This window comes from Taudactylus pleione, unplaced genomic scaffold, assembly GCF_031769625.1.
Source record: "Taudactylus pleione unplaced genomic scaffold, aTauple2 ptg000086l, whole genome shotgun sequence".
NCBI classification, from domain to species: Eukaryota; Metazoa; Chordata; class Amphibia; order Anura; family Myobatrachidae; genus Taudactylus; species Taudactylus pleione.
Window position 1 is genome coordinate 28,415,480 of NW_028284488.1, and position 16,458 is coordinate 28,431,937.

Sequence of the window (16,458 nt, forward strand, 5' to 3'; positions counted from 1 at the left end):
TTTTATGTTTCTATTGGAGGCCTTTTGTCTTCCCTATTTAGCATGCTTCATTTTTCTCTGCTGATCTTCCTCAACCAATGTGTCTGTGCAGGTCTGGGATTCCTACTCTGGTGAAGCTGTCCTCTATTGCATAACCCACAAGGCTGTGTTTGATTATTGTGAACTCTCTGCAGTATATGGTTGCACTGAGGCCCGTCAAGAACCGCACTGGGCCCCGGTAAAAAAGGGGCATGGCCTAAGCGTGGGAGGGGTGGCCAAACCCCCTTAGCTTTAAAAAAAACATTTTGCAGCGCCGCTAAACGGCGCTGCATGCTGGCGAGGGGGGCGCAGTGAGCCCTCTCAACCCAGCACATAACTAGTGGAGGGCGCGATCAGCCTGATCACCCCCCCCCCACAGGCATAGGAGATTGCTGTGGCTGCTTCTTTGCAGCCGCGAGCTGTCTCCAGGGCAGCCCAGGACACAGCAGCATGTGCTGGGCTGCTGTGTGATATAACAGGGGGGGGAGAGCGGTGCCGAACCCGGGCCCGGGCTTGCTGGGGGAGCCCGGCGGGTAATTTGTACCCGCTGCACCCCTCTCGGCGCCCCTGGTTACACTGATCCCTCTGAGGGTCTGACTGATAACTGTAGATTATATCAAGTCACAGTCAAGATAAATCAACCCTTTAAACAGTGGTTTTAAAGTTAAGGTATCCTAATTGCAATTCTCCATGTATAGTTTTGAATATGGACAACTGTTTTAGTTTTTCACTTTTCTCACAATTAAACGTGGGTTTGATATAAAAGATAGACAGGAATCAGATAGACAATGTCTAGCTAGACAACAGATTTTAGACAGGCAATAGGTCGGCATGGACAAAAGGTCAACAGGGACAAAGGTCGACGTGGATGAAGGTTGACAGGTACAAAAGGTCAACAGGGACAAAAGATTGACACAAAGATGGTCAACTCTTGTTTTAAATGTTTTCTAACCCTCCCCTTGGTGCCTGACCCTCCCTCCTGGTGCCTAGCCCTAACAGTCGGGGTAAGTGCCTAACCCTTACCGTCCCTTCTAGTGCCTAACCCTAACCCTACGGTAAGTGCCTAAGCCTAACCCTGAAAAAAAAATGTTGACCATTTTTGTGTTGACCATTTTTGTGTCACTCAGGGATGGTGCAATATACTACATAAACTGCAAGCACAATAAGACGAAAGGTGCCCACAGTAGGAACTGCCGAAAAAGTGGAATAATGCTACATGTAATCAGTAGTTTTTGAAAAACATAAAAAATTATAATAAGTACTTTTATGAATTGAATTGTCTGGTGATAGAATTAATTACAACTTGCATGTAATCTTTTGTTATGTTTTATTCCTAATTTGCTATTTAGTGGTCGTTCACTTCTTGAAATAGCATGTCATACTTTTATTTTCCTCTCAAAACTATTTTTCATTAAATAGTGACCACAGCCATAATATCAATTCGCTATTTGTTATTTTTCAAAAACACTTGCAATAGTGATTTATTTAACTGTCATTTTAGCATTTTTTTATTTCTGTCCTTTTCTTTGGTTGGATTGGAAAATATCTATTGTGCTCTGCCAATTTCATCATGCATGCTGCTTGGGTCTGGTCCTACTTTTCATTGTCCATTGCATGTAAGAACTTGCCTTTTCTTTTTTTATTATTTTGGCATTATATATACTGTCTTATTTGTTTGTGTATATGTGCACTTATTATACATTTTCATCTATGAAAACAGAAGAGAATCCAAAATCTGAAAATTGTAATTATTTTCTTAATATGTAATTATTTGTAAAAACAGCTTAATGTAATGAGCATAGTGAGGGAATATGGGAGGGGAATCCTATTATATTATATTATATTATATTATATTAGCATGATGGAAGTCAAAGAAAACAGGTATTGTGAAGAAAGAAAGTTTTTGACATATGAGGATTAGTAGGCTGGTAAATGATGAATTTCAAGGGTTGATGCCTCTGCCGATAATGATGTTGTGGGCGGGCAAAAAAGCTGCGAGTCCAAGGTGGGCCTTAATCCTGCCCTACGGTGAGGAATAAAATAGAGAAATGAACATAGATAAGCAGGGAAAACCATGTTCCATTAGAGAAGATAGTGGTGGTAGGAAGAAGCACAGAAGGCTGGATTGGTAATTGAAAGCCTGTATGATAAGTGAATATTTTAGTAATTGGGGTGGAGGTGGACTAGTAATAGTGGAAGTAAGCATAGGTAAGAAGCATTTAAGGAGATTGGTAAGGCAAACCAAGAGATGAGGTGGTGATAAGCTACAGTAGATGAAAATGGTAAAGGTGAAGAGCCAGAAGAGGACGATCAGGGAGATTGATTATCTTAATATATTATGTTTAGGATATCCTTGCCTCAGAAGTGGGCCTGGCAACTAGTATTAGACCATTTGTGCTTCTGAAAACTACATATGATTAAGCTTAGGTTGTTGATGTCTTTAGATGGTTTACTTTTAGAGTTAATTACTATAGTTCTTTCAAAACATCATCATATCTTAGCTGTGTTATATAATGCATTTTACTAAACTAATACAATTATTAGTTTTTATTAATGTGTATGTAACTGGTTGTATAGATCATAGAGCTTTACTAGTTTATTATATATCTTTATTTCAATATAGTTATATAATATGTTGATCATAAATGGTTATTGCTTCATAGCGCAACAAATCCAAAGTGGTAAGTAATTTTCCTTACATAGCTTAGGTTCTTTTGTTAGTAAATTGTAGAGTTGTTTGGCAAAGTAATCATTTCACACTTTACTTTCTCTGCCATAGAATCCAAAATCACAGGAGCCAGTAACACTGGATTTCTTGGATGCAGAACTAGAAAATGAACATAAAGTGGAGGTAAAAGTAATTTTTTTGTAGCACATGCTGAATATTTTTAAAATGTTCAATATTTTACTTCTACATTGTTTTTATTACACATTTGAGCTTGGTTTACTTAGCTGAATATGGTGCGAATGTGTAGAAGTAGATGGAAAAACTGCTATATTTAGTACAGTAAGGGACAAGATGATTTAAATATATATTCAAGGTTCCATAAACTCCTGTTATCACTCTTACTGTTTTGGAGTAATGGCAATTCCATGTGGTATCCATGTGGCTTGAAGAGATGTCAGATAGGGGAGAGGAGTGTAACATATTGTATATACTATATTTACTTAATATAATTCAGTTATCTACTGTTGGGTCTAAATGTATTGAGTGTATCTATGAACTGTGCAAGTCTGTTTTTTTCGTAGACTCACCTATTTCATGGCTGCTTACACACAGACTTTTTCAGGAATAATGCAAATACAACATGCCCTCAAACGCTTGTGAATTATTTAAAAAATGTTTTTGTGCTCTTATAATTATACTAATATTAAAGTACAATTGTAATTCTTCTATAACCTCTACATATTTAAGTATGCAAACTGGAAAATTAATATAAAGTAGAGGACTATTTTATTAAGGTGTCTATATAATAATCATGGGTGGTCTGTCCCATCTCTGTAATGTGCATTGAGAGCCGGGGCGCGCAAACAATGGAGATGGGACAGACCAGTAGGAGAAGGCAGGAGTTCCGATAAGTATAGCAGGGAGGGGCAGTACCGGTGACCTGGCATAAGCCAGATGTATTTTACTGGTTCATTATCATTTGCAGTGCCCCTGTGGAATTTAGCTTTCTAACTCTCTGCTGAGGATGCGTCAGCAATTCAATGCCAAGACAGCTGCTCCCCGAAATTACTAAAATACATATAGCAGTGAAAGTTCACTGTGACAGAGTATAACTGCAAGTGTGAACCTACAGTAGTTCAAACATGCGCACAGGGAGGGCTGGAGATGAAAGAAAAATTGTAGTTGAATGTGTAGTCAGGTCCCCGCACTAGCTGTCAAATGAATGAATAGATTGATAAATCATGGTGTTTCCATCTTGAGAAGTGTTAACAGCACATGTCTTTTCTTCCCTGTCAAGGCCCCTAATCCTGGACATATGTCAAATCCTTGTATAAAATAGTAAACAATTACGAAATACAACATCGTTATTACAGAGATCTTTCACTCCAGAAAAACAATAACGAAGAAAACATATTTATAATGAAAAATAACGCTAGATAACTACATACCAAGAACAACATACTATATATCTAACATAAGAGATAGACAATACATCAAAATGGTTAAGTGTAACAGATAGTAACAGATTAGCCAAACATTTAAAAAAAATTCTAAAATTAATATATAGGTATTAATTTGTTGAGGCTTAACTACATTAGACGTAACTGAGCGAATGTGCCCAGGTATCAACAACCACTTTTCTGCAATGTAAATTTATGTGGAATTATAAAAAGTCCCTGAAAAATGACACTTTTGCGCTGAATCACAGAAGAATGCATTGCTATAAACACAGCTAAATAAATAAAACATTTAGTGTATGTAATAACTTTTGCACTAAACAAACTGATAATACTAAAAGCTACTATAGTAACATATTTCTAGTTCAGTATTAATGGTGAATCTGAAGAGGTGATATTTAACTAAATAAGAATTAAGTGCACGTAATTGCTAAATGTTCCTTCTGTTTCCAAGATTCTGATTGATCGTGAATGTTTTATAAATAATATTCTGTTATTATAAAGAGATAATTGGAAATTTAATTTATAGAATTGTGATTTCAGAAGCTGCTGTGTTATCAATTTTATGTAAGTGTGTTGTATCTTGTAGATTCGTAATAAAATGATAGATGGAGAGATTGGAGAACGTACTTTTCAAACATTAGTCAAATCTCAAGATGAGGTAAGTGCTCAGAGATCGCCTGCATAGTATTCATATGATACAGAGTAGCTCCCCATGACTGAACCTTATTCTTCAATATAACATTTGTGAAAGAAGAAGATAATAATGGAATACTCATACCTGTAAAGAGAACCTCCAAAATATTTATGTCTGCACCCTAAAACAGTAACAATGAATACTGATGTATCAAAGTAGATTAGCAGCAGATTATCTGAAAATTTACTTTTCTGAGGATTTCCACATCAGTTAGGGTTCCCCCTTATGTATGAACAAGGATCCATAGCAGAGATCGGAGAGGTTTTTATGGGGACTGCGCTCTGGCCTATTGTATCACGCTCCGAAGAGTTTAGCATAGATTTGACTGCAAAGATGTTTGGAAAAGAAACATTTCTGTGATCTTTGATACATCTCGATACTTAGTGAATACTGTATAATAAATTAATTATTTGGAGCATTGGAGAGCTCACCTGGTTGGCTCCACCAGCATAAAAAGGTGATGTTAAGGAACACTAGATTAGATGCTATGGGGAAAAAATGGATAGGATCTCTATATGAGTGAGCCTATGAAGAAGACCACACAAACACTTACCTCCTAAGACCAGAAGAATCTTAGATGGAATCTTAATATTATAGGAAAGTAGGAATGACTCCGCACAGAAAATAATTGTATTATAGCATCTGTATTAAACCAACATTGAATATCATTCAGTACAAATGTAATTGGTTACTCAGTTGGCGGTGCTCCCTAGAGCCAAAACATATTGTATACAAACAGGAGAGAAAGAGGGCTCTTTCTCTCCTGTTTGTATACAATATGTTTTGAGTGCCCCAGGAAAAAGAGCCCTCTTTCTCTCCTGTATCTTAATATTATAGTCAGTTGTTTAATAGAGCACTTGCTAGCTCCATGGCATGAATCCCAGTGGCCCATCCAGGTAGAGAAGGGGTTAACAAAAGTACCAGGTAGTAGAGCATCATATTTGCACTTCATGCAGGCATTGTACGGTAATGTTTATATCTCTAATTCATTATCTGCTGAAGAATATTTTTATTAAATGATAAAGCTTATGTTCTATGTCAAATATGATCTTAGCTTATACTAACTATCAATTATTGTAAAATGATTTACTTGGCTGTCTTCTAGAGGTACATTGACAAAGCGAATAGAACTTACACATGGGGTCCAGTGAATGGAACAGACTACAGGTAGTTACATCCAAATATAATTACATTGTTGTAGACATCTTCATATATGTTAATTTTATGTATTTGTGTATATCACCTTTATAAATCTTACTTGGTCCCATAAAGTTGTGAAACATAGGGCTGATGCAATGTAAGAGCATTATTCCTGTTGACCTGGTGTATTTTGAGAATTACAGAGAAAGAGGAAGAGACACCACATGGGTTGCTTATTATTTAAATAGAATTAAACTGAAAACCAACCAATGAAAAGTAAATGTATTACCAATTCTGGATAACAAATACACACTGGTTGGTGGTGCTGCCTAGAGTCAAATAATGATCCCTGTACAGTCCAAAAGTAGATTCACCTGACCCCCTTGCTCACTGCAATGCAGCACACAAGGTGTCAGTAGAAACGGCTGTATTATCCTATCTCTTTCTACTTCCTCCTCCTGACTTTCTCCTTAATACAACCATTCAACCATTCAAGGGTTTTTTTACAACTATGGCTGTAGATGTTTAAAGTAGTTTTCTGCATTTAATTCTGTTTCTCATGAAATCACATGCATTCACATAGAGTATATGCATTCTATGAGCATATCAAAGACATAAGAGTGATTAACAGCAACAATTTGGTTTTGCTTTATGGGTGATATATTTTGCAATTTTTTAGAAAGTTACCAAACATATTTAACACAGTCTCAGTTAAGTCCTTATTTATTTGGGAAAGTTTGTTATTGGTCCTGGCAAGGCAATAATTATATACAGATTTTATCCCTATCTGATATTTCCGCCTATATTTATGTTTAAGTGTGTCTGTCCTTTTGTCTGTTGTACCCATATGGAATTATTTTTAACGTTGTAATACAAGTTACATTTAATACTTACTAACTATTTATTTATAAAGTGTGCCCCAGAAAAGAGAGTCTTCTTTTTCTGCCTTGTAACCCCGTAATTTGAGTAGTTTGCACACTGGGCCTAATTCAGACCCGCTTGGGTCGATGTTGGCCAAGTGCGCATGCGCGAGACCCGAATAACGATGGCCAAGCCGTCATTATGGGTCTCGCACCAAAGGGGACGTGCTGTCGATGGTGAGTGACAGCACGCCCCCTTTGGTGGGCGTGCTGGGGGCGTGGATGCCCAGATGGAGGCATTTCCACTAGTGATGTCAGTGGGAGTGCTTTTGGCTCTGATAGAGCAAGGGTCTCGTCGCAAGCCCGATGGTCACGATAGTCTTGACAATCGCGACCATCATTTTGGCCGCTCGCTATAGCTGTGGGTGGTCACCCACAGCTATGCGAGCAGCCAGGAGGCCGATCGTAAATTCAGAGGGCCGGCCCTGATTCAGAGCGAGCGCTCTGTCAGAGCGTCCGGCTCTGAATCAGGGCCACTGTGCATATCAAAATGAACGAACGCTATTGCATAGAGGGAAGCATTGTGGATGTAATAAGCCTTAAAACCAATGAGGATGAATGGAGGTATGATGGGCGGTTTTGCATAAGCAGGGTTCAGTTAGGGCATGTCCAAAAGTTTTTTCAAAACATGGAATAATCTTTTAGTTATTTGGCTCAAGTAAATTTCAGAAAGAGACATTTGTTCATCCAGGGCAGTAACTAGGTGGGAAAGAGCAGTGCATGGCCCATGGGGCAGCACCATCGCTGCCCATGATATCTATATCAGGCTTGCCGACATCCTGGCAGCCCCCAGGTCGTACAAGCAGCGGGCATGGTGCGGTAGAGGGAAGGCGGGCAATGGGGGCGGGGGCATGGACATGGAATTGCATCATTTTGGCTCCGCTACACAATGCCGAGATTTTTGGCCCTGTGAAGCAGGAGGCAGGGCGACACGATTCAGGGCGAATAAAACAATAAAAAACCAGCAGGGGGCTGCCAGGATGTTGGCAAGCCTGATATAGGTACCATGGGCAGCGATGAACAGGGCGGTGGCCGCCGGGAGGCTTGCCTGCCTTTCCGGGGGGCCGGGAGGGGCACCCGATTTTTGGGAGGCTCCCAGCTGAATCAGGAGGGAAGGCAAGTACGACCTATATTTGGCTTGCAGGGTTCCTGGAATGGCACCTTACAGCCAGTAGCACAGCCATCTGTTCAGAGGGGCACTGTGTTCCTCTTCCAATGTTACAATGATATATTTTTTTGTTTAAACCATATGACATATCTGTATCTCACTCACACTTGCCAACTCTCCCTCATTGTCAGGGAGACTCCCTGAAATAGCAGCAATCTCCCTGTCTCCCTGAAGAGTCTAGCAATCTCCCTCATTTCATCTTACCCCCATTATGTAGCTGTTATATAAAAGAAAAAACAGAGATATATACATTCAAATGGGATCATTAGTATAATTTCCCTGCATTGGTTATAGGGCACAATGATCCCTATGGTTACATGTATTTTCTGAGAAGTATCAGAGTGTTTTCATCAACAAGTAGATCTTACTAACTGCTTTGGGGCTCATTTACATGTGGATGTATGTCAATTTTATGACACGCCTCTCAGATGTAGCAGTACACGCCCACTTTACCGCCGCGCTCATAGGTGCTGCTTTCACAATCTCCCTGAAATGCTTTTTCAAAAGTAGGCAAGTATGATCTCACTACTAATAATGAGTTTGCTTTTGTACATTCTTTATTCCACTTTTTAGAGAATATGTTAAACTATATTATTAATAAGAATAGTCCTCAGTACTGTTCTCATGGTAAATTGTAGAGATAATAGCGTTTTATATACTTACAGTGCATTCTGTAATATTTGGCTGAAATAGAGGATATGATGGGGACACAATTGAAGTAACATAATACAGGAAATGAAGAGGGGAGCCAAACAGGCATCTTTATTTGTAGATGATTATGTACTGGATACACTAAATATGGGCTTCATCTCCTTAGACCTGCTTTACACAAGGAAATCACTGAGTGAAATCAAGTACAGCAGCCAAAATTAGAAAAATATATTTATGTATAGCAGCTGCACAATGCACAGCATGATGCAAGTGAAAAATAAAACTCTGTAAGTGTTCACGTGTAACACATATAATAGTTAAAGCCACTTATCCTGTCTATTTTAAATGAAAGAGAGTTGTAAGTAAAATACATTGCCTATTGGACATGAGAAGAAGTAATTTCCAAGAGTTAAATAGGGGTATTCAATATGAAACGTAAACTACGCTGTCGAAGTTTACATTTCATATCGGAGCTTTTACCTGGGATAAAGTATCGGGCGCGCGCCCGCTTATCCCCGTATTCAATATGAAACCTACGAAAACGGGAGCCTGCGAAGTGGGATTTGCGTTAAATTACGAAATTTTCCTTAAAAAAATTGTAGGACCCCCCTAAAGCTGTAAAAACATGGGGGACCACTATGGATACCCCCGTTTTAGCCTGCAAATGAAAGTCGGGGATTTAAATAGCCGCAGCAGGTGTTTTTTTCCCGACATTGAAGAAGTGTTGCAGAAGAGCACTTAGGTTATTTTTTTCGTTTTTTTGGGGTACATGAAAATGGGTACTAGCATATTTTTATGTCCCTAAAGTAAGTTTTTAAAAATTCTGCATCTATGCACCCGCCGCTAATAGCCTATTCTAGAAAACATCTGCCGCATACTTGCAGAATAGCCCTGAACCTATTTCTTTCCCTATTTTGAAACACTTTTTTCCCATTTTTTTTTTTTTCACCCCAATTTTTAAATTAATTTTTTGGGGTGTCCCTATTTTTTTTTTGACACAGTTCTTTTTAAAATGTCATTCCCAGGGGTGCAGGCTATTTTTTTTAAACCTGTACCCCTATACCCCAATTCTGCACTTTTTTTCGACACCTATTCAATGGTGAAAAGTTATCCCCGTTTTTTTTCAAAGACTTTTCGAACCTGCGAAAAGTCTTTGAAATTGAATACGGTGTAAAACTAAAACCTGCGATAATGACGTCATAGGTGCGATATTAACGCAAAAAACGGACTTATCGCTCCATATTGAATTCCCCTAATAGAGTTATAAAAATGCATCAAAATAGCACAGTAGATGCATGCAACAACATACTGCAATAGGAATGTCTAACCATGCTTTCCCTACTTTTATGTATAATTCTCTAGTCTGTTCCATCTATTTTGTGCCTCATGTGATCCTGCATTAGAACTTTTTCTGCTTTTATTTTAAGAACAATAGGCAGAGACAGTGATCCCTGTAAAAGGCAAAAGTTTACACTTCAACATGTGATTTTAGCATGCTAGATGTTTTTAAAATTATTTAAATGTTGTTGCACCTATAATGAGTCTCTACATATACATACCCATGAGCTACTACCTGAAACCTTAAACAATTAAATTAATGAATGCCAACATTTTGCTAGAATGGCATTAAAGCTGCATACACACACAACAATGTTAGTAACCAACGATTTTAGTGAACGATTTTCGTTCAGATTTTCCCTTGAAAAAGTGAACTAAAATCGTTCACTTAAAATCATTGGTTACTAAATTACTGAACGATTTTCATGAACGATGAACGATTTTTTAATCATGCATACAGTGAATGGAAATCGTTCATCGTTTATCGTTCTGAACAAAAAACATTTGTTGGACAGTGAGAATGGACGATAAACTACAAACGTGAACGTGCATGAACGATTATCGTTCATCGTTCACCTTAAAAACGTGAACGATTTTACAAACGATTTAACGATAACGACGTCGTTATAGTTAAATAATTTAAAAAATCATTATGTGTGTACGCACCTTTACTCAGAACTATCCTAACCCAATTATTTTATTCATTCTATAAATGATCAATTAACAATTATGCCTCAGCAAGAAAAACTGTTTTTCACTTTTTGCCTCATTTATATACTATAGACTCTCAACTTGTCATGCCTGCATAAACTTAAATTCCAGAATTTACAACCTGCATTATGTATCATGGATATCTGGTTATTGTAGATCTATAGCCTCGCATTTATTATTACATCTGTGTAGTGTCACTAAACTTTATGCACATAATATATTATCATGCAATCTGTCATACGCATATATTGTAAAAAAAGGGGGCGATAAATAAAGTGGGGACAAATAAAGTGGAGAGAGATAAAGTACCAACCAATGAGCTCCTAACTTTCATTTTACAGACTGTGTTTGAAAAATGACTGCTACAGTAGAAGCTGATTGGTTGGTACTTTATCTGTCCCCACTATGGGCCATATTCAATTTATCGGATGACGTCATTTTTGCATGTTTCAATTATCCCCGTATTCAATTTCAAAGACTTTTCGCCGGTGCGAAAAGTCTTTGAAAAAAAAATGGGATAAGTTTTTACCATGTTTAATATGGCGAAAAAAAGTGCAGAACTGGGGTTTAGGGGTGCAGGCTTAAAAAAAATAGCCTGCACCCCTGTGAATGACATTTAAAAATAAACTGTGTCAAAAAACTTTAAAAAAAAAAAAATCAGGACACCCCAAAAAATTAACTGTGTTTTTAAAAAAAAAAAAAATAGGGAACACACTTCTAAAATAGCCTAATTAAATTCAAAGGGGTTCCCTAGTATGTGCCAGGTATTTTCTTCATTGCGGCAGTAGCGGCAGGTGCATTTTTGCAGAATTTTTAAAAATCATTTTAGGGACCCCAAATTTGATAGGAATAGTTATTTAAAAAAAAAAAAATCTAAGTGCTATTCTTCACCACTTCTTCATAGCTGCAAATATGCACCTGCCACGACTATTAGAAACCCAGACTTCCTTCAGCAGATAAAATTGGGGGTGCCCATAGTGATCCCCCATGTCTATACAGGGGGGTCCCTGGAATATTTCCCGAAAATTCCAGTTTTTTGGCGATACTTACCTTTCTGCCGGCTCCCGTTTTCGTTGATTTCTACTTGAATACGGGGATAAAGCGGGCACGCGTCCGATACTTTATCCCCGGAAAACCTGCGATGTGGAGAGAAAAGTCCAGAACGGACTTTTCTCTGCCAAATTGAATATGGCCCAATATCTTTTTCCATGGCTTGATACATCTCCCCCTAAATCATTTGGCAAACATAAATTCTGGAGGATCAATAGTCAGGCAGTTGAACATATTACTGTGCAGTATTTCTTTTGTATATTATTATTAACCATGATTTTAATACTATTTCAGAAACATCAGCTTACAATTAAATATAGATGTCAAGTTGGCATTTGAATTGGCAACAGCTCTCAGTTGTCACCACTGTGATAAAACCATATTTTTTCTCTAAATATAGTGACGTTGTTAAAGATAAAGACATTTTCCTGTTGTATAATACAGCTTTTTGCTCCCTGATTCAGTAAACTTAAATGTCTCCACCTGTGCGCAGAGGGGAAGGGATTTAATGAACCTAGTAACATACAAGATGTTTGACTCAGAACAGATGTAGTCTGACATTTTTCAATAGCTTCTGAATCAAGCTCTAATTTGCAAACTGCCAGAATTGTATTTTTGCAGGTCAGACCTTTGTTTTCAAGTTAATTGCTTATGTGAGTTTGAGCCATAACTTAATGACTTCATTAAGTGTTGTAGTGAAAAGTCATCCCTTCCTTTGTTTTCTAGAGCATAACTGTAGTTTAGATTTATATATCTTTTAAAAACATTCAAATAAAGATTGCAAACTTATTACTGAACCTTTCATAGTTTCATAATTTTTTCATGATTAATCAAATTATACATTGAATGTTGAAGCTTGTTAAGCAACACACGTGTGTCCTGTTTTGTGAATACAATGGTGACAAAACTATGATGTTTTTTTTTAACTCCTTTATATTGGTTTATTTTGGGGGGAATAATTAAATTATTATATTTTATATTTATTATGATAGTTTATATAATGCCACTATATTTTACCTGATTTCATAGTGCTGCACAGAGACATCAGTCCCTCCCCAGTGGATATAAATTTGATTAGCGGTCTGCGCTCCTACAGAAGGATTCATGTTGCACCACTAGCAGCTATCCCAAAAGGGTTGTCCTTACTTCCCGAACTTAGAGCAGTAAAATTTATGAGGGAGGGAAGCGCTCTGTGGTGAAAAGAAGAAATAAATACTATGGAAAAACTCCATGGCAAGTTGTGTAGTGTACTGGTAAAGTCGTCTAATTGCAAAGTTAGAAAAGAGTCAATATATAATGTTAAAAGGTGTCAGGTGGGCAATAACTTGAGGCTGGAACTTGTTGGTATCGTCAATATGAGTCTTATGGGAAAGTCTAAATCCAAAACTCATAGGCAATAACTGTAGGCAGGGAATTCAGTGCAATTACAGATTATGAGATTCTTCCTCACATTTATATTGGAGCCTCAACATTATTTAAGTCATATTCTCCAATCCCCCTCCCACTCACATGCACGCATCCATCGGAGATCCCGCAGACAAGTGTCGGACCAGCAGCAACATATTTGGTGAGTAAACCTTTCTTACCTACATTCATACTGCAACATAATGTCATGTCACTCTGATACTGCGTTCCTGTTCTCTGAGGTAATGTGAGCGGGGAGGAGAAGGAAATTCAAAACCATCGTGAGGAAGAATCTCATAATCAATCAGAACATCCAGCCGAAAGTTTTTGCCTACTGATGCACATATTTGTGGACTTTAATACTGACATCCCCAGTCCATCATTATCCTGTAATTACACTGAATTCCCTGCCTACAGTTATCGCCTATGAGTTTTAGATTTAGACTTTTCCATAAGACTCATATTGACAATACCAACAAGTTCCAGCCTCGAGTTATTGCCCATCTGACACCTTTTAACATTATATATTCACTCTTTTCTAACTTTGCAATTATACGACTTTACCAGTACACTACACAACTTGCCAGTATTACTGGAGTTTTCCATAGTATTTATTTCCTCTTTTCACCACAGAGTGCTTCCCTCCCTCCCTCCCCCAGTGGAACTTACAGTATAAATTCCCTATCCATACACACACCTAGGTATTAGGAACCATTTTTACCATTTTTGTCAGAAGCAAACTAACCTATTAGCAGGACGGGCCCCACATATACTGTGGCACTCCAAAGCCTGAAAAACACAATATAATTGAGGCAAGCCGTGAAGCCACCTCTTCCCACCAGCTGCATTGACTACCCCAAAAACTCAGTAAAATAACTATGCTATTAAAATGAGTTTATCATATATAGTAACCATTGTATTTACTGTATTTATAAATTAGGTCACAGTAAGTTTGGAAATCCTTATTGTATGACCTTAAATAGAGTAAGTGGACTCACTGAGTGACTGGAAGTGTGTTCCAGCCTCACTATGAGGACAAGAGCTGGCAGAGGAGGAAGAAGAGAATGGAGGGGAAGTGGAGGAGGAAGGGTGCACACAGGCGCATACCAATCAGTGCAGCCCATGTAAGTGGCTGTGCTCTACCTCTCTGGCTACAGGTAGTGTGCGGCCGAGCCTTCAAAGATTCCGGTCCAAGTCTTGGGCCAGACCACCCTCAGCAGACCAGCACACCTTAAAGTGACCTGCAGTGCAGTCCAGTAAACACATTTGCTTTATCATTGGGTAAAGGTGCAGCTGTCAGGGAGCAGAGATCCTGGCACCAACCCTACATAGTTGTCGCTTTTACCAAGCTTTCAAGAGGGAGTGTGGTTGTTCCTCCTGTACCGTCCTAGCTATGCCACTGCATAGAGCGCCAACCAGGAAGGCCTGCCCGCAGCCTGACAATACTGCCCACTGCTGCCCTTACAGTCAGATCAGGTTATTTGGGGGTTATCTTCTGCCAGATTCTGTGGCTGCATTGACTAGTCCTTCCTCTAGGGGCAGTCACCAGTGAGCTGGGATTTTCTTCTCCCAGACCCATCCTCTACTCTCCACTCCTCTCCTCCGACTTCAACTCCTCTTCCTTTCATAAAAAAGAAGAAATGTCATTTATTATAGAGCCAAATGAAGTAATTTATTGGGGTGTTATTTCCATATTTTAAACTGTATTGACTGTGCTTCATTTTCAAATCATTATTGTCATATTTTTTTTTTTGTTTCTGAGTAAAGGAATTTAGAGGTGCTAGTGGAATCAGTAAGGATGATGATGTAACAGCAAACAATAGGAGAGTTCTTTATGGATGGGAGACATGTGATGCTCAATTTTCTATCTGAATTTATTTTATTTTTTAACACATGGCTAGATCATTTGATTTTCTACATTTATTTATATTTATCTTGATTATATATTTATATATATATGTGTATATATATATATACAAAACAGAGCAAGAAGGTGCTCATATGGGCTGATTCTGAGGTGGCCGCAGTCTGGGTCGGTGCTGCTTCTTTGTCCGCAGCACAGCACAGAAAATATGCTAATGCTAAAGGTGGCATCTTGTGTTTTGAGATACCTACCTCCAGCTTCTCTGATCCACTGTCAGTTTTCTAAGACACAGCATCGGATCACCATCGCGACCATTGAGACGGTCATCGGACATCTGAGTAACCCATAGCTTACTCAGAATGTCCAATGCAAGTAAGATGCCGAGGCCAGAGAATCTGCATCCAAGACACAGTCTCTGGCTGCAGCACGCCCCCAAAACTAAGATAACATGCCTTTGTTTTGAGGAATGCTCTCTTCTCCTCCTCACAAATAGCTTGGGCCATAGCACCATCGTGGCGCATGCACAATGTGGCACCAGCGCATGCTCAGCCCCACATACGCATTTTGTATAATACTTCTTAGGGGATGTATTTGAACCACAGTCTCATAGGCGTTATGGGAGTGCTGCGGGCGAGTCAGTAAATGTGGCTGCATTAGAAATGGGTGCTAATGCATGCACGGTTGTGGCGGTAATGTTCAAGTTAGTTTCAGTCTGCCCCTTGTTTACTAGTGTATACCGGACAGTGCAAGCCTTAAAAGTCCCACTTTCATTGCCCGTGGACAATTCAAATCCACTGGTGGTTCCAAACACTCCTCCATCACCATCACCTTCACCATTGACCCTTGCAGCAGCCTATGGTTGGTGCAGTGTCTCATTCTGAAATAGCTATAAATATGGCTTCTATGGCTCTGCTTTGGGGAAATCAGCCACATTTGCTGACACACCCATGAGACTGCCTTTTTTTTTTTTTAGCTTGTTCTTCATTGTGTCGCTATCTATTGTGCAGGGTCCTATTTTTCCTCCACCTTTCCATCTTTCATCCTCATCTCCCACCATTCTCATCAGTATTGTTTACATCAAACATATTTTCTTTAAGCTATTATTGTGATATTTCATTATTTATATCTAGCCAAAATCAGATTTTGCCTTAAGATTTGAAGTGATAATCTTCTGGTATTCTTGTGTTTTATAGTCTCGCCTTGGTGTTGCCATCCTACAGTTTTTATTACATTAAAGCTAAACTTGAAGAAACAATAACTCAAGCAAAATGTAAGTTACTGATCTCTAACAAAAAACAAAACTGGGCTCTGTAGTTAATAATAGTATTGAAATGTTTATCATTTAATAATCATGTTGGTGTTTTCATAAAAT

The 16,458-nt window shown here is 38.5% G+C and overlaps 1 protein-coding gene across 4 annotated transcripts in view; it reads left to right on the forward strand.

Moving 5' to 3' along the window:
- The window catches only part of CACNA2D1 (calcium voltage-gated channel auxiliary subunit alpha2delta 1), a 901,795-nt gene that overhangs the window by 794,990 nt on the left and 90,347 nt on the right, over window positions 1–16,458 (forward strand). For 2 of the 4 annotated variants that reach the window (XM_088468929.1, XM_088468931.1), the window contains exons 19-22: window positions 2,798–2,869; window positions 4,733–4,804; window positions 5,946–6,007; window positions 16,280–16,356. In XM_088468929.1, coding sequence (XP_088325055.1) covers window positions 2,798–2,869; window positions 4,733–4,804; window positions 5,946–6,007; window positions 16,280–16,356 — 283 coding nt within the window. The remainder of the gene's footprint in view (window positions 1–2,797; window positions 2,870–4,732; window positions 4,805–5,945; window positions 6,008–16,279; window positions 16,357–16,458) is intronic. The other 2 variants (XM_088468930.1, XM_088468932.1) reach the window with 1 other exon arrangement.